Source organism: Heterodontus francisci, chromosome 1 (assembly GCF_036365525.1).
Source record: "Heterodontus francisci isolate sHetFra1 chromosome 1, sHetFra1.hap1, whole genome shotgun sequence".
NCBI classification, from domain to species: domain Eukaryota; kingdom Metazoa; phylum Chordata; class Chondrichthyes; order Heterodontiformes; family Heterodontidae; genus Heterodontus; species Heterodontus francisci.
Window position 1 is genome coordinate 270,074,848 of NC_090371.1, and position 18,564 is coordinate 270,093,411.

Consider the following 18,564-nt stretch of genomic DNA (forward strand, 5'->3'; position numbering starts at 1 on the left):
TTACTGAAAATATTTTAATTTTGCCCACAAGTCTGGCTTTTTAAACAGTATATACTGGTCAGTACTCAGGAGTGTCCAGCTGTTTGAAACTACAAATTGTTATAAACAAATTGTAAACTTTTACAGCAATTTACAGGAAGATGACAGACATCCGTAGCCAGTGAACCAAAAGGTCTTGAAACTCAAAAGCATACATTTGGTAGATAAACACTAGGCCAACTTTTGCACAATAGATTTCAATGAAATAACATTAACAAAAGACAGTATATTGTTCAAATAAAATTTATTTCTCTTTGTATTTTGTGGAAAACACACCAAAAATGTGTCTTGAATAGATACTTCTGACATGTCCATACTAGCAGCCGAGGGGGCAGCATGCTTATTCTTCATCTGTACTTTTAATGGTATCAATCATTTCAAAATAGTGTCTTCATTAGCTGAAATGAGAGATTAATTTATATGCACAATACATACAATCTTTTCAAAATTCTGGTTAAATGTTGTGCTCAAACTAAGGGATGGCAGCACTGGAAAATGCATCACTGCCAAGTTGGGTACTCAGTGCTAGGATCAAAATCGCTGAGATACAGGGTAAAGCTGCTTTGCATCCACAACACCCCTTGCACTGCGCCCGCCCGCACCCCCCCAATAGTCTCTCCCTCCTCCAGTTTCATAAAAGCAGCCCTACAACAGCGTGACTTTTGACAATACACTCATGATTCCATGGCTCTCAGGCTGAGGATAGGTTAATGCTGTGCAAAGTAGCATAACCAAACAGATAAGACTTCCATCAGCCTGGTCTAGATTCAGACCCTTGTCTAATCAAACTTTTATATATGGCAACGAGACATACAACAACATCCCAAGACACTTCACAGAAGCGAAATCAAACAGAAATCGATGTTGAGCCAAAGGAGATATTAGGAACAATGACTAAAGTCTTGGACAAAGAGGTGGTTTTTAAGTAGGGTCTTAAAAAGTAAGGGAGTTGGACAGGTAGAAAGAGATTTCAGAGTTTATGGCAAGATGACTGAAGTCACAGCCACCAATGGTGAGGTGAAGGAAGTGTGGTATGTACAAGAGACTAGAGTTGGAAGAACAGTTCTGGGAGGATTGTAAAGCTAGTGATGGTTACAAAAAATAGGAAGGAGTGAAGCGATCTGAGAATGAGAACATGAGGTTGGGAATTTTAAATGCAAGACACTGGAGAACTGGGATCCAATGTAGGTCAGCTAAGCTTTGGATGAGCTCAAACTTATGGAGGGTGTAAGATGGAAAGCTGTCCAGGTGAGCATTGAAAGAGTCCAGTCTGGAGGTAACAAATGAGGGTTTCAGCAGCAGGTGGGCTGAGGCAGAGTGGAAATGTGTGATGTTACAAAAGTGGAAATAAACCGTCTTTGTGATGGAGAGGATATGGGGTTGGAAATTCAGTTCAGGTCAAATAGGATGTCGAGGTTGTGAACAGACTGGTTCAACCCAAGGCAGTAGCCAGGAAGAGAGTTGGAATTGGTGGCAAAGATACAGATTCATAGTGGGGGCCAAAGACAATGTGAGGAAGTGATACTTCAATTGTACAGAGCCTTGGTCAGGCTCCTTCTGGGTGTTGGGGGCACCAAACCTTAGGAAGGATTTATTGGCTTTTGAAGGCATACAGCACATAATCACCAGAATGATAGCAGGGCTTAAAGGGCTAATCTATGACACTGGCTGCATAAACCTGGCTTCTAGTCCCTTAAGTTGAGTGTTAAGAGGTGATTTAATTGAAATGTTTTAAGGATTTGATTGGGTAGATGCATAAAAGCAGTTTCCTCTGGTGGTAAAATCCAGAACAAGAGAGCACAATCTTAAAATTGGAACTGAGCCACTTATGAAAACACCTTTCTCCCCCACTCAAAGGGTAGTGGAAATCGAACTTGCTTCCCAAAAGCTTGAGGATGTTCAGTCAACTGAAATGTTCAAGACTGAAATCAATAGATTTTTGGTCAGGCAGGAGTATCAAAGTATAAGGAGTCAAGCTGGGTAAACTGAGTCAAGGTACAAATCAGCCATAATCTAACTGAATAGCAGAATAGGCTCAAAGGCTGAATGACTGGATGTTCCTATGCTCCTATTGTAAAATTACACAAAATATGTTCCTAATCACCTATAACTCTTACTTGCCTTAACTGGGTCCAACACAAATTATGGTTACAGTGGCATGGAATCAGTATTTTATTTTTCAAATACCTTCGGCCAATTGTTTTGCAATACGTTCAAGCTCCTCTCGTTTCTTTTTTTCTTCGGTCTCGATTCTCCTCTCCTCTTCTGCAATAGGCTTCAGATAATCTTCATGATAAAATAGACAAACATGAACAGTTAAGCCTCTTTCTAAATGAACCTCCATTTGCATCTTTTGTTTCCTAAAGAAGGAATTCTAATTCCCTGTCAGTTTCATCAGATGAAATCATCGTTTTATTCAAGTACTGTGACTGATTGCTGAATTATCAACTAAGGAATAAATGATAAAAGTGCAGCATTGAGCTGGAATACAGCAAAACCTAGCTTTAACTTTAGGAAATACTGCCAACTTCAGGCTGAACTCTCCAGATAGGTTAGAAAAAGCCAGCAATTTGTTCCAGGCCCTCAGCAAAATGTTATTCTGCATTCAGGACAAGATGATCTCAAACTCTTACCATATCGCGTCTTCCCATAGATGATACCAACCAGCAATGCCGAGTACCTAGCCATCTGTAACAGAATATAGTACAGGTTTACTCAAGCAGCATCATTTCACTCTCCATAAATAACTCCCTACTGAAGTGATATAACAGGGTATGCGTAAACGCAATAGACCAAAATTTGCTGGAGTGCGGCATCACAAAATATGCCTTGTTAGTCAGACTTGCCTCTGCACCCTTAAGCTCAAAAAAATACTTTTTCCCACAAAGTTGTTGAAAGTGCAAGCTGCTAACGGTGCAGCAAGGGAAACAAGGTATCTGAGCGAACAGGGCGAGCAATAGGGGAACTCCTTAACTATAGAAATTTAAGAATTGAGAAGTAAACACAGAAATGACTGAAAAGAAGCATGAAGTAAAGGGAGAAAATTTCACAGCAAATCAGTTACGAAGGACAAAGAAAAAGAAATGAAATTTGACTTTAAAATCTCCAAGAAATTAAAACACTAAAGCAATGAGACTCCACACATGTAATAGTTAACTTTAGGTGCCAGAGGTTGACTGGCAGGCGTGAACACTGATCAATTAGCATTAAAAGGGTGCATACCTTCTAATAATGCGACTTAACTTTGTGGCGTGTTTAATTGGCAAATTCTGCAAGCAGTGAATAGTGGAGTGCCACAAGGATCAATGCTGGGGCCTCAGCTATTTACAATCTATATTAATGACTTAGAGGTAGAGACAGTTATGTCTCTAAGTTTGCTGATGATACAAAGGTAGTGGAAAGGTAAGCTGTGGGGAGGACACAGAGGCTGCAGAAACGGACAGGTTAAGTGAGTGGCAACAAGATGGCAGATGGAGTATCATGAAGGGAAGTGTGAAGTTATTCACTTTGGTCACAAGAATAGAAAAACAGAACAGAAGGTGTGAAACTTGCAAGTGCTGATGTTCAAAGAGCCTTAGGTGTGCTTGTACAAGGAACACAAAGTTAGCGTCCAGGTACAGCAAGCAATTAGGAAGGCAAATGGCATGTTGGCCTTTATTGCAAGGCAACTGGAGGACAGGAGTAGAGAAGTTTTGCTACAACTGTACAGGGTTTTGGTGAGAACACATCTGGAGTACTGTGTGCAGTTTTGATCTCCACATTTCAGAAAGGACATACTTGCATTGAAGGTGGTACAGAGAAGGTTCACTAGATTGGTCCCTGGGATGAGAGGGTTGTCCTAGGACGAGAGGCTGAGGAAATTGGGCCTATATGCTCTGGACTTTAGAAGAATGAGAGGAGATCTCATAGAAACATACAAGATTCCGAAGGGGCTGCACAGGGTTGACAGATTGTTTCCGTTGGTCGAGGAATCTAAAACACAGGGACACAGTCTCAGGATAACAGACTGATCATTTAGGACTGAGATGAGGAGAAATTACTTCAGTCAAAGGGTTGTTAATCTTTGGAATTCTTTACTCCAGTGGGTGTAGATGCTCCATCGTTGAATACATTGAAGGCTGGGAGAGATAGATTTTTGGTCTCAGGGAATCAAGGGATATGGTGCGTGGGCAGGAAAGTGCAGGTGAAGCCCAAGATCAGCCATGAATCGTGTTGTATGGCGGAGCAGACTCAATGGGCCATATGGTCTACTCCTGTCCCTATTTCTTGCATTCCTAAAAAGAGAGGAGGTTAAAGTAAAATGGCTTTTTTGCAAAGCTAACAGCATAATTTTGAAAGCAACTTTTGCTTTGCCATTATTTTGACTGCAAATTCTGGCTCAATATTGCAGATGCTCCCTCTCCCCCTTAGTGACATTGATTTGCTTCTTTATATAAGCCTGTACAAAACAGTGAGTCTACATGTGGGCTTATCGGAAAAAATATAAAAGGTTGCAACAGCGTGCAAATGCTTCAATTAGAAGTTCTTGGTTGATTACTTTTATGGGAGATGAAATAATTGACAGATAGTCATATCTAACAAAAGCAGAGTTCCTTCATGCCTCAATTAAAATTTCTGCTGTGGATTAAGTTTGCATAGGACTTTGACTGAACATGAATTCAGTTACCTGCAACTCAGTTCATTTACTTTGGTGTTGGAGACGAAAAACAATAAGACTTATTATTTACAGACGTGTATTTTTGGGGAGCCAACTGAGTTCTTCAGTTCCCTGCACTTATAATTTAATTACACTACAGATTACCTCACCTTTTTGAAATACTATATGTAGATATAAATCGCTGTGATTTTAATCATTCCACCATTGGCAGCTATCAACGCCTCAGCCCTTCGCTCTGGAATTCCCTCCTTACACTTCTCCATCTCATTCTCCTCTAAGACGCTCCGTAAAACCTACCATTTTGATCAAACCTTTGGTCATGTGTCCTAACATCTTTCAGTGTCAAGTTTTGTTTGATAACACTGAAGTGCCTTGGGACATTTCATGTTAATGGCACTATATAAACGCAATTAATTGTTGTTGGGGATGCAGAAGACAACTCATTGGACTAGAATTTACTAGAGCAAGACATCTCACGGACTGGTTATTTATTCTTTTTCCTGCAAGTCGCTGGAAGTGAGGCATGACTTAGGCAAAAGGACTTCTGGGACTTTGATGAACGATGAGACCAACAGTGCATGTCCTTAACCAATGAAATTTTAAGGATTGAAAAAATAAACGAGTGAGAAGAAAAGTGAATTTACAGTGGGTGAATTCAATGTCAAATCTGGCACAGAAAGAGAAACAAGAGGGAAAGAAAGATTGAACGAGAGAAAAGGAAGACAGAAAAGCAAAGTAAGAAAAAAACTTCTAACAATTCACTACTAGAAGAAATGAGACTTCATTTTTAACAGCTCACTTTATGGGCCAGAGAAGTTGATTAGCAGAAATCTCATTAAAAGGAGACTACACTGTTAATTATAGACTGCACTTCCTATGGTGAGTTTAATGGGCAATTAATCTGCAAATGCAGAAACTTCCCTTCCCTTCCTCGACTTCTCTGTCTCCATCTCTGGGGATAGGTTGTCTACTAATATCCATTATAAGCCCACCGACTCCCACAGCTACCTGGACTACACTTCTTCACACCCTACCTCCTGTAAGGACTCCATTCCATTCTCCCAGTTTCTCCGTCTCCGACGCATCTGCTCTGATGATGCCACCTTCCATGACAGTGCTTCTGATATGACCTCCTTTTTCCTCAACAGAGGATTCCCCCCCCCCACTGTTGTTGACAGAGCCCTCAACCGTGCCCGGTCCATTTCCCACACCTCTACCCTCACCCCTTCCCCGAACCGTGACAGGGCTCCCCTTGTCCTCACTTTCCACACCATCAGCCTCGATATCCAAAGGATCATCTTCTGCCATTTCTGCCACCTCCAGCGTGATGCCACTACCAAACGCATCTTCCCCTGTCAGCATTCCGAAAGGATCGTCCCCTCTGCGACACCCTGGTCCACTCCTCCATTACACCCACCACCTCATCCCCGTCCCATGGCACCTTCCCCTGCAATCGCAGGAGGTGTAATACCTGCCCATTTGCCTCCTCTCTCCTCACTATCCCAGGCCCCAAACACTCCTTTCAGGTGAAGCAGCGATTTACTTGTACTTCTTTCAATGTAGTATCTTGTATTCGCTGCTCACAATATGGTCTCCTCTACATTGGGGAGACCAAACGCAGACTGGGTGACCGCTTTGCGGAACACCTCCGCTCAGTCCGCAAGCAGGACCCTGAGTTTCCGGTTGCTCCATAACCTCAGTCAGCTATGTGGCCTTGTCCAATCTACACCTTCTCCTTTGTTATGTCTTGCCGCAACCCCAGCTCACTTGCTTATAACCTTTGACATTTCTAATATTTGCTAGTTCCGATGAAGGGTCACTGACCCGAAACGTTAACTCTGCTTCTCTTTCCACAGATGCTGCCAGACCTGCTGAGTGGTTCCAGCATTTCTTGTTTTTATTACATTAAAAGTGAGATCATTTTGTAAAGCTAATTGCAGACACACCCATGAATTGCAAATTGCCACAAGTTGCTGGAACATTTGGATATTAACAGTGGTATATAGCGTTCACAAGTCTTTATTTTTTCAGTAAATTCCAGTACAATACATCTAACGCCTGGGTTATCGAGGACAATTCACAAGTCAAAGTGCCAACATGGATTGTTTCAGGACTCAAGAGAGTGAGACCTCAACAACTTGCACACTATTCATTAATGTGCAAAGTCAATATTTTGCCTACTTTTGACCTTGGGTGCTGAAAGCTGTCTGCAGAAAGCAGAAAATTACACAAAAGTTCAGAGCTTTCTCCAAGGCACGGGTTTTGCCTACCTACTTCCAGCTAAGGTACAAAGAATGACTCTAGGAAAATTAAACCTTGGCCAAACTTACCTCAGAGACTCAGTATCTCCCCACCACCATCCACCCCAATTCCCTCATCTCTGGGCCCATATCCCTGTCCCAAGGTCCTGGTTTGACCTTAGCTCAGGCTCCACTAGGCCCAAGCGCACAGACAAGCGGCAAAGCCGCTCAACAAGAGCAAGGAACGCGACTTTGGGCTTGATGGCCATCACCCTCCCCCGAATGCCCGCTCCCTACCTTAATCAAAGGCGACACCTGCACCGGAGGAACCATGACGACGGTCACCAAGCCAAGAGATCTCCGCAGAAGGAAGGAAACGGCAGAAAGGGCGGCCGGTTGTGCGTCTTACGTCATCGCGCCGGCACGTTCCATTACGTCATCGCGTTCCTTCCAGCGGCGCGTCCTGATTGGCCAGAAGTTTGATCCCGGACAAGTTGTCTCTGGAACAAAACCAAAAAGTGTTGGAAATACTCAGCTCGTCAGGAGAGAGAAACAGAGTTAACGTTTCAGCTCTGTGACCTTTCACCAGAACTGGCAAAGGTTAGAAAATAATTAGGTTTTAAGCAAGTGAAGGGGTGGGGGAGAGAACAAAGGGCAAAGTTTGATAGGGCAGGGGGAGATTAAATAACAAAGCTGTCCTGGGACGAAGGCAAAGCGTGTGTTAATGCTCGTGGTTGCTGGAAACTTTCCCCAATTCCGAGGAGGCACTTGTTTCATTGCAGCAACTGCACCTTTTCATTAAGAAACGGTAGGGAGCCCGAGTGTCCTCAAAGGGAAAGAAACTGAATAAAAAGTGATCTTTTTTTAAAAAACTCATGGGAAACATAAAAGAAAAATAAAGAAAACTTGCATTTATACAAATGCCTTTCATTACAGCCAATAAAGTACTTTTTGAAGTGTAGTCACTGTTGTAATATAGGAAACGCAGCAGCTGAATTGTGGACACTCACACAAACTGACCAGGTAATCTGATTTTTTTTAGTCACCGTTGAGGGATAAACTCCCTGTCTTAGAACAGTACCATGGGATGTCTAATGTCCACCTGAGGACAGACAGGGCCTCGGTTTAATGTCTCATCCGAAGGATGGCATCTCTGACAATGCAGCACCCCTCGATACTTTCAGTATTCATGCAGGCTTCCATAGGAACATGTAGAGAGCTGTTTTCACTATATACTTTAGTATCAAAGGGCCTTTGAGGTGACCAAGATGCAGTCATAACCTGAAACACTGGTTTAGCCCATGTTTTGTGCAAGACAGCATCTTGGTAAAAGAGTTGAAGCCCTTGCTAGGAATAGCTACCTGGAGGCTCGTTAAAACACCTGATTGTCACTTAAGGTTGCTTTTGTTGACAGCACAACCACTATGGTCACGGCAACTTTAAAGGCCTGCTAGCACTCATTAAAGAGGCTGCATGACATATGACATTTTAGCAATTAGCACATCAGCTAATGTCCTCTTTTAACAGCAACCAGCTGTTTGGTAGTAAACACACAGCTTTGGTGTCAATTTCAAGCATGACTTAAAGGGATACTCACCATTCCATGTTCATTGCTGCTGGAGCCGTGAATCAGACCTCTGAAACAAAGTGGGAGACTTTCTGGAACACTTTGTCAAGACTTCACCAACACTCGAGCAACATTTATTCTGGAAATTCTCTGAGGACTTCACTGAAAAAGATAAGTGCTGTGCTACTGTACCTTACAGGAGCCACCAGGAGAAGAGTGCTTGGTCATGAGCATCTTGCTAGGGGTTCTCCTGGGTCTGGATGAGGAATGGGAGAAGGGCATGAGGCCAGGCAGAGCAGCAACAACTGCTGCAGGAAAGAGGGACAGAAGGGCAAGATGGCATCCTTCCTTCTTGCAGCTACAGGACATCCCTCCTCCCCAGACCTCCTCCACCAGCAGCTCCAGTGCTGTATCTGAGAATATGTGCACCTTCTCTTAGTCATTCTGCAACATGCTAGCCAGAGCAGTCCACACTTTCAATGGAAGTGGGTGCAAGGAGCGCATATATACTGCTCCATGAAAATTGAGTCTCATCACACTTGGGTGCTAAACCTGCAGGTTTCTGATTTGGCATCATTAGAAAGTTCAAATTATGGGTATAGGATCTAATTGTGTGCTAAATCCAGACTTTCAAACAGACTAGTGTTATTAGCATTGCACCCAATTAGTGCCTGTTTTCACTCTTTGGCCAAAATAACACCTCTAATCTTTTAAACTTGGATAGTGAAGTTCTGTCTATGGTAGCCTGTCTCTTTATTTCCACCGAGTTTAATTTAAATTTAAAAGGAAACTTATAACTTCCCTAGCAACCAAACACTCCAGTCCCTGCGGTGCCAGCTGGGCAGGAAAAGTCTTAAGCATATCGGTGGACACCGCGTGTTCCTTCTCCAGGGTCACCTGGGCACAGGCAAAGACGCAGAAGGGAGGCAGACAGCCAGAGTGATCGCCCACGTGGACTGCAGCCAGTCTGGACCTGCGAATGGCCACTGTGGATGTGCAGAGGAGCTGGCACAAAAACTTTAACATTGTCCTCTCTGTGCAAATTTTTAAAAATTAATATCAGGATATAAACATGGCTGCATTAGCTGCCCTGATACAAGGGGCCTGTTGAGGGTCACCAGTGTTCTCTGCTTTAGATTTTCAGCACCTGCAGCATTTAGCTTTTTGTTTTAATTTTTCCTGCTTCTTCTTTATGATCATATTATTATCCATAAAACAAAACTAGGGCATTGAAAATGCAAACTGATGAGTACATTGCCCTTTAAACCACAGCAGATGCAAATATAGACAAATTCCAAAAACAAAAAGTACATTATTTTCACAAAAGGTTGACCAGGACACAAGGAGACAGTTCTTCAAAAAGTATCATGGGCTGTTTTGCATGAACAGGCAGAACAGGGTCTCAGTTTAATGTCTCATCTGAAAAGTGACTCCTCCAGCACTCCTTTAGTACTGCACCTAAGGGTCAGCCTAGATTGTGTGCTTGGGTTTTGGAATAGGGCTTGAACACACTATCTTTTTGACTTAGAGGCAAGAATAATATCACTGAATTAAAATGCATTGCATGCAGCAACTCAAACAAAATCTATGAAATTTTATTTTTTGTTTTAGATTAAGCTCTCTCAAGTATACAAATATACCTACAATGGTCCAAAGTGGAGCTGTTTTTGCAAATTGTGAGGCGGAAAATAATACTAAAGCAGTCAGATCATTTTTTTCTGGTTTGAAATTATATGAATCAGAAAATCTGTTTTCTTGAATGTCTTTCCCCAGTAATGTATTCACTTTGTTCATTGTGCAATTTTATGACGTGTAAATTATAAATTTACACACATTATGCTACCTGGTCACAGGATTCCAAAAGGGGATGTGCCAGTAAATGTTGCTCCCACTCTTTGGTGGACCCTGGCCCTCGCTCTGCCTGCCACCTGGTTCCACTGGTCCTGCTGGCTCCCACTGAGCCCAACACAAATATGTTTGCCCTAAATTATTCCTGCTGCCTCATTTTACAATAGCTGCTGCTGCTATGTCAAGCTCATTGCACTCCACTGGCTCTTAGTGTGACCTCGCTTCCACAGTACACTACTGACCAGAATTCCTTCTCCTGTTCAGCCTGATCACTGCATGTGGCCTTTCTGATTGCTCCCAGTGCTTTAATCTGCTCGAGGCTTCTCTACAGTCTATTACAAAATCAAAGAATCATGGAAGAGTACAGCAAAAAAGAGGCCATTCTGCCCATCAAGACTGCACCAGTTCCTTCGAAGGGCAATTCAGTTAGTCCCACTCACACACTCTATTCCTATATCGCTGCAATTTTTTCCCCTTCAAGTATTTATCCAGTTCCCTTTTGATGGCTGCTATTGAATCTATATCCACCATAGTATCAGGCAGTGCATTCCAAATCCGAACCACTCGTTGTGTAAAAAGGTTTCTCCTCATGTCACCTCTGGTCCTTTTGCCAATTACCTTAAATCTGTCCCCTCTGGTCATTGACTCCTCAGCCATCGGAAATTGTTCATTTTTATTTACTGTATTTAAACCCTTCATGGTTTAAACATCCCTCATTGGGCAGGAAACGTACTGATCAAGAAAATTCTTCTGAACACATTTCAGAAATTCCTCCCCTTCACTGCCCTTAACAAAACCACTGGCTCGTTCAATATTAGGGTAGCTAAAGTGTCCGATTATCACTACTCTAAACTTCTTGTAACTCTCTAATTTATTTACAAATCTGCTCATTTTTAACTGCCCACTATTTGGTGGTCTATAAAATAAACCAAATAGTGTCATGGCTTCTTTATTGGTTCTTAACTCCAAGCAAATAGATTCTGCCTTTGACCCCCTCAAGTCAAGTACATTCTCTCTTTCTAGCACTGCAATATTTTCCTTACTCAAAACTGCTACTTTTTTTTCTTCCCTATCTTTCCTGAATACCTTGTACCCAGGAATTTTAAGCTTCCAATCCTCCCCCTTTTTGAGCCAGGTCTACATCATATTCCCATGTGGCTATTTGCACCTGCAGCTCACCAACCTTATTAGCCATACTTTGTGCATTTACAAAAATGCACTCCAAACCTAACTTGGTATTTTCTGTGATCCCACCTAATTCTGTATTATTTCTAACACTAACTGTCTCTCCCAGTCCTCGTTTCTACTTTTTAATACGACATCTTGGTGCCCAACCCCCTCCAGAATTAGTTTAAACCCTCCCCCACAGCTCTAGTTAATCTTCCATCAAGGACATTGGTCCCAGCTCTATTCAGATGCAACCCATCCATCTTGAACAGATTTCTCCTGCCACAGATCACATCCCAATGCACTGTGTCTCAAGTCATGCATTAAACTGCCAAATCCTCCTATTTCTACTCTCACCAGCATGTGAAACAGAGGTTACTACATATGAGCTTCTTCTTTATCCCTTCCTCCTTTGCTCCTTAAATTCTGACTGCAGGACCTCAACCCTCTTTCTCCCTAGCGAGTTGGTTCTGACATGGACTTCTGGCTCTTTCCTTTCCCCTTGCCGAATGTTCTGCACCCTCTCCATGACGTCCCTTACCCTGACACCAGGGGGGCAACATATCATACGGGTCTCACATTGATGAAAACAGAACAGGCTGTCTGTCCTCTGACTATCAAATCCCCAATTACCACTGCTCTTCTATGCTTTTCTGTACCTCACAGTGCCAGGCTCAGGACTGCACTCCTTTGAAGTTTTTTCACCCTCACCAGTTTTCAGTTCTGCATATTGGTCTGAGTGTACAACACTCCTGGAGGATTCCTGCACTGCTGCCTCTTCCTACCCTTCCGGGTGGCTACCCACTTGCTATCCTGGACTCTATTTGGCTGTGGGTTGACCATCTACTGGAACTTGCAATCCAAGATAGATTCAGCCACCCATCTTCCCTGCAGTGAATCCAGCTGCCATGAAACTCAGAAACCCTCAGTGTGAGTTTGAATGGCTGAAGCATTTCCTGCAAACATAGACCTCAGGGACACATGAAGCATCCTAAAGTTCCCACATGGTATAGAAATTGCAGCTTACAGGTCGTAACTGTCCCTCCATTCTAACTAGAAACTCCTTAGATATAAGTATTTATACAATTGGTTAACTCTAAACCACACTGCTATTTTTCTATTCACTCCTCAAAGTGAACTAACCAAAGACTAATTGTTTACTCAAACTCAATAAGAACCACTGAGATACTAAGCACAAAGAAACAAAATATAAATATCTAGATAGTTAACCTAGATAATAATCATAGAATCCTCAGGCTTTGCAGCTCTACACCTTCTTTCAAATCAGGCATGAGACCACCTTCTTCCTCTCCACTGAATTCCTACTATCACCAAATTCTCATCTTCCACTCTGATTGCATTTCACGCAGCTCTGTTTCTAAGCTTTGTGCCCTATTCTCAGGCCATTCATTGCCCTCCTGTCAAGAAAGCCTGTTGTGGTAGAAAACCTGTACAAGAGTTGACACCAATCCTGTATTTATCCATGGCCCATTCTCTTCCCTCTCATTGCCAGCAAATGTGTTCTCTATAGGGACAAAACAACAACTTGCATTTATAAAGTGTCTTTAACATAGTAAAATGTCCCAAGGCGCTTCACAAAAGCATTATGAAACAAAATTTATCACCAAGCCACATAAGGAGATATTAGGGTTGATGAACAAAAGCTTGGCCAATGAAATAGGTTTTAAGGAGTGTCTGAAAGCAGGAAAGAAAAGTAGAGAGGGTGGTGAGGTTTAGGGAGGGGATTCCAGAGTTTAGGGTACAGGCAGCTGATGACATGGCCAGCAATGGTGGAGCAATTAAAATTGGGGATGCTCAAGAGGTCAGCATTGGAGGCGAGGAGATCTCTCTGAGGGTTGTAGGGCTGGAGGACATTAGAGAGAGAGAATGAAGGGCTACAGACTCACTGGATCAATGTCGCAACAGGCACTGGGGACACAGATTGGGGAGACAGGGAAAGAGAGATTAGTGGTGTAGAACTATTTAGTATACTTATTCTGGTTCAGACATGAGAGTTACAGCAATAATGGGAAACATCCAAGTTCTTGATTAATTATCCAACTTCATTAGGTTCACTTATCTTTCTATGAAAACTTCACTTTCATCTATGAAAACATGCAATATGGACCTATACTCTACTAGGGATGACTATCGGCACTAACAATAAATTGTTCAAAATATGAAGCAAGCGAAATACATACAATCACCTGAGAGCAGTCAACTTCACATTGATTGTAGCTCTCTAGTGACTGACCAAGTCACTCCTTCTCTACGGTTGCAACACCAAAGTTTCTTTAATTCTAGGGAGGGACAAGATAGCATACTGACAGTGGCTTATAGTCCAAATAGTATTTGTATCAGGCCAATATACCCGATCACATACTGAGCCATTTGTTTGAAAAAGCCTGCCCAGCAGTGCTAATCTCCTTCCAACTTCCTTCAGTCAGTTTCCATCAGTTGTGGGGGGTGGGGGCGTGTGGGCGGGGGCGTGCTTGTGGTGGTTCCTTACCCTCTGACATTTGGCTGGACTCGGTTGCATTGGCATGTATTATCTGAAGTGGCCAAAACTTGTTAATTCTCAATGTCGGCTAACACATTTCAAACACAGATGTTTCATCTCTGAAGATTGTGGCTTTGTTCAATTTGATAGCACTGTCTGGGAAAACACAATTATTGCAGAATACTATAGTTCAGCAAGTTTTAACTTTAAAAGGCTGAAAACAGGATGTTGTCCGCACTGTCCACAGTTTGTTGCCAGGCAAGATGATGATTTGGTCAAGCCTCAGCTTGAGCTTAATTTTTAGTAAAGTCTTACAGGGGACAGAGAGAGAGAGACACACACACACACACACATAGAATTACATAGAATTTACAGCACAGAAACTGGCTATTCGGCCCAACTGGACTATTTGACCCCAAGCTGATCTTTTGACTCAATTTCTTCTTTATCACAAAGACCGCTTACTTAGACCTCTGTAACATTATCCACCTCAGTCCACCTACTTCTTAAATCATAATCTGTGTCTTTGTCACCTCTAGATTTGACTATTCCAACAATCTCCTGGCCAGTCTCCTACTGTTTACCTTTCATAAACTCTGCTGCCCATATTCTATGCCACACAAGGTCCTGCTCACTCATTGAGGCTGTATTTTATGGGTCCCCTGAGGCGGGGTCAGAGATGGGCCCATAGAATTGTGGCAGGGGCGGGGTTCCAGCGCTGGGCCTGGGTCCGATGCCTCTGCAGTACCAGCAGAGGCCACCACTCCCCATGGCACTGCCGATACTGTTGAACTGCTGGCCCTGTGATTGGCCGGCAGCTCTTGGAGGCAGGATCCCCGTCTTTAAAGGGATGGAAATCTTGGCGCTGGGAACATTGAAAAGGCCGAGGCGGGGTTCCCCCCACCATCACCACAAAACCCAGCTTGTCATCTCTGTCCTTTCTAACCTATAATAGCTCCCAGCCCCTACTGCCTCCAAATTTAAAATGATCATTCTCATGTTTAAATTCCCTTATGGCTTTGCTCCACCTATCTCTTTAATCTTCAGCTCTACAATTCCGCCAGAACCTAGTTTCTCCAACTGTTTTTTGTGCAATCCCCTCTCTTTGCCCCACCATATTGGTGGCCATGTGCTCAGTTGCCTGTGCCCCATGCTTTGGAATTCCCTGCCTGGGCCCCTCCAGCTCTCCAACTCCCTGTCCTCCTTTAAGACCATCTTTAAAACCCACCTCTGTGGTAACTTCTTCTAATATCTTCATTGGCTCCGCACCCATTTATTTCTCTGTAAAGCGTCTTGGGACTTTTTTCTCTGAGTGAAAGTTGCTACATAGATACAAACTGCTGTTCTAGAAAGGTACATCTCATTTACTCAATTTAAGGTTTTAATAGTTAGCTAATATTTAATGTAGATGATGCTGTAAAATAGACTTGATAACAATTTAAATGCTTTGTTGAAAGTGCTGGCATTGACTGAGCCCTGCAGAGATAAAGCACTTAACATTACAGAAAAAAAAACATTAGATTCCTATAGTATTTCTTTGCACTCAAAGCACTGTAACTGAATGTGGATGATGAGTTGCAGTCAGCCTTGCTGGGAATTAATGGTGGGGCTCAGCTGTCTGTGTAAATATAGCTTCTTCATTGCTTTGTGTAGTGATATTCTCTCTGGGATAAGATCAGCCCATCAGGCTCTACTTTTAGCTTTTGCTGTTACATACTCGATCATTCCCTGTGCCTAGCCAGCTTATAAAGGTTTTCCAATAAAACTGCTGTTTAATGAGACAGTTTTTCTGCATGACATGCGAAGCCTTTGAATATTTTACAGCTCACTGTGCTTGTTGCAAAGTTTCTATCAGTCTCTTCTAAACAGTGCAAATGTTTCAAACTGATTCTATAAATGCGTTTGGTTTTTCAATTTTATAGGGATGAGGGTTGCTCTTCTCAGCCTTTCTCTGTTTATCTCATTCTGTTCTACACTCCTGTCAGTGATACACTGTAATTTATTGATCCGTTTCCTTTTAATAATAAGATCTCACTGTAAGAAAGTTGAAAGCTGTATAAACTTTATAAATTTAAACTCAGCAAACCAGAGGTGATAGATTTAGTGAGTGGGAGTCAGATTTATTTGATTGTTTGAGAAAAGGGTGTTAATTTTTCCCCAATATCTGCTTGTCACCAGATATCCTACAATTCAGATCACTCATAGTTGGAGCTCTCTCAGCTATCCTGAACTCCAAAGCAAATAGTTAATATATATAGTCATTTGGTAGTACAGAACTTGAGTATTGCTGAAAATAAAGACATGTTGTCGAAGCTTTTCGCCTTGCACTCATCAGGACAATCCTCAAGAATACCAATGCAAGGAAAACACTGGTATTCTTTAACCTGCACTAAAACTATTATCATATATCAGTGATTCAGACATAAACATATTAAAAGTAAAACACCAACAAATAATACATTAAAAGATCACAGGAGGGGCTTTTATTTTGTTTTCCCGAGACTTTCCGTCCCCTCCTGTTCAGTGGAATTGATCCTGCCCCTGGACTTCTTCATAACCCAATCAATGCTGCTTGTTGATCAATGCATGACTAAGTGTGGTTGAAAAGTACAAAAAGAACCATTCTTTTCCATTTACCTTCTTCCTCGGGCAGCTTTTCTAAAGATAACCAACAGAGGTTGGCATAATTCATCTCAGCAGAGGTCTAAGTGAGAATACTAATCAAGATTGGAATTCCAACTCAAGGGTCCTAGTGGGGAGGTAGGGGGGCAATTGTTCTAGTGTTGCAGCTACCAGGCCACTCATGAAAACTGCATTTAATTGTTTTTGCTTTAAATAATAATAATATTCAATGAAAATGATTAAATCCTCAAGTGGAAGCACAAGAAAGTAATTTCAAAATATTTTCTACTCTGATTTTTCACTGTGGGTTCAATTAAAAATCTCTTCCTGTTAAAATATCATCTAGTAAATAAAGTTAGAATTCATTAACATATCATGAATTCTATCCTTTTTGGCTTATTTAAATCACTCAAAATGGCAGCGCAGTACAGTTAATGTCTTCAATAACAAGTTCAACAGAACTTAGCGTGAAATTATTTAATTACCCATTCCAAACAGAACAATGAGTGACTATTTTTTTTTCCACTTATCCAGAGAACAGATCTATACAAATACTTTGTGAAGTTGATAGACTGTATTTTGAATGGTACCTATAGGAAAATATGTTGACATAAGGTTCTTGGTACCATTACATTTTTGGAGAGAACCTTATGCTTTTGGGAGTCACGATAATTTGCCTTAGGAAAATTTCAAGATTGCTGTCTATGTGGAGAGAGGTCATGAAGGGTAAGTAAGGTCATTGGCCTCTTGTGCACTTTAGTGCCCGACTCAAACAGACAAATGAAATCCTCCTTCCTCCTGTGGAGGACAATCTGGGTGTGCAGGGAGGGTTATCAGGCAAAAGTCAGGAGTTTTGTGGAATACTGTCCATTTGCTTGGCTGTGTACAACTCCAACACCACTCAAGATGCTCAACACTATCCAGTAAACCATATTGATTGGCACCTCATCCATCAGCTTAAACATCCACTGCTTCCACTGCACTGTGTACCATTGCTGCAGTGTACACTATCTACAGGATGCACTATAGCAAGTCGGCAGCACCTCCCAAACCCACAACCTCCACTACCTACAAGGACTAGGGCAACAGGTGCATGGTAACACCATCTTGATTTGGACATATATCCCCACTCCATCATTGCTGGGTCAAAAGCCTGGCATTCTCTATGTAACAGCATTGTGGGAACAACTTCACCACACAGACCACAATGGGTCCAAGAAGAAGATCCATCACCACCTTCTCAGGGCTACTACGGTTGGCAATAAATGCCAGCTTTGCCAATGATGCCCACATCATGAGAGTGAATTAAAAAACTTCTCGGTACTGTTTTATTTTGATGAGCAAAATTTCACCAAAATCTATATTATCAGATAGTTTTTGTAACCTTGGCTACTGCCGAGAGGCTTCATAGAGACAGTGCAGGTTGGAATAGAGTTATAACATTATAGCCCAATATTCTTAGAGAACTTGCTGTTATCAATATCTATGTAACCTTTATGACTCCTTTTATCTATGAAAATGTTATAGTGAATCATATGATAGTAGTAATATGAAATCTATTGTTCATTTCATGTAACTAGACTCTGTTACCTTAGATCTAAAGAGATTCAGCACACATACTCAACTGTAAAGGTTTCAGGAAAATAGTGCGATTGTAGATTTCTTAAAATAAATCTTCATTATTTTAGATATCTTGCTGAGCTGAAACAACAAAGTATGCTTTGAAAGTTTACAGCATCAAATGTAATATTTGTAAATAATACTTTGTGGTAATTTTCTGAAATTTGTAACTCTTTTATGCAAGTGGCTCTGTCACTGACAATTTGATTAGGTTTAATCACTGGTGCAGTATTTATTATTATTGCATCTAATGTGGAAGATTATGGTTTATTCCTCCAAATCTTTTGTGCATGCTCACAATAGA

General features: G+C 41.8%; 2 protein-coding genes across 2 annotated transcripts in view; one reads left to right on the forward strand and one right to left on the reverse strand.

Moving 5' to 3' along the window:
* Positions 1-7,345, reverse strand: LOC137376348 (ATP synthase subunit e, mitochondrial-like). Its single transcript, XM_068044723.1, has 4 exons — positions 7,234-7,345; positions 2,673-2,727; positions 2,227-2,325; positions 1-437 (listed from the first exon to the last, which is right to left on the reverse strand). The coding sequence occupies exons 1-4, from the start codon at positions 7,267-7,269 to the stop codon at positions 412-414; spliced, it is 216 nt and encodes a 71-aa protein (XP_067900824.1). The 5' UTR covers positions 7,270-7,345; the 3' UTR covers positions 1-411.
* LOC137372654 (myosin light chain 5-like) overlaps positions 7,268-18,564 on the forward strand; it is a 25,552-nt gene continuing 14,255 nt past the window's right edge. The window contains exon 1 of the mRNA XM_068036709.1: positions 7,268-7,456. Within this exon, the coding sequence (XP_067892810.1) occupies positions 7,268-7,456 (189 nt within the window). The remainder of the gene's footprint in view (positions 7,457-18,564) is intronic.

What these genes read in the sequence shown, in the direction of transcription:
- LOC137376348 (XM_068044723.1), bottom strand. Translation starts at nt 7,269, where the DNA reads ATGGTTCCTCCGGTGCAGGTGTCGCCTTTGATTAAG. An exon ending in AGGTGTCGCCTTTGATTAAG is followed by an intron (nt 2,728 to 7,233) that starts GTAGGGAGCGGG and finishes ATTCTGTTACAG; the next exon opens with ATGGCTAGGTACTCGGCATT. An exon ending in TGCAAAACAATTGGCCGAAG is followed by an intron (nt 438 to 2,226) that starts GTATTTGAAAAA and finishes CTCTCATTTCAG; the next exon opens with CTAATGAAGACACTATTTTG.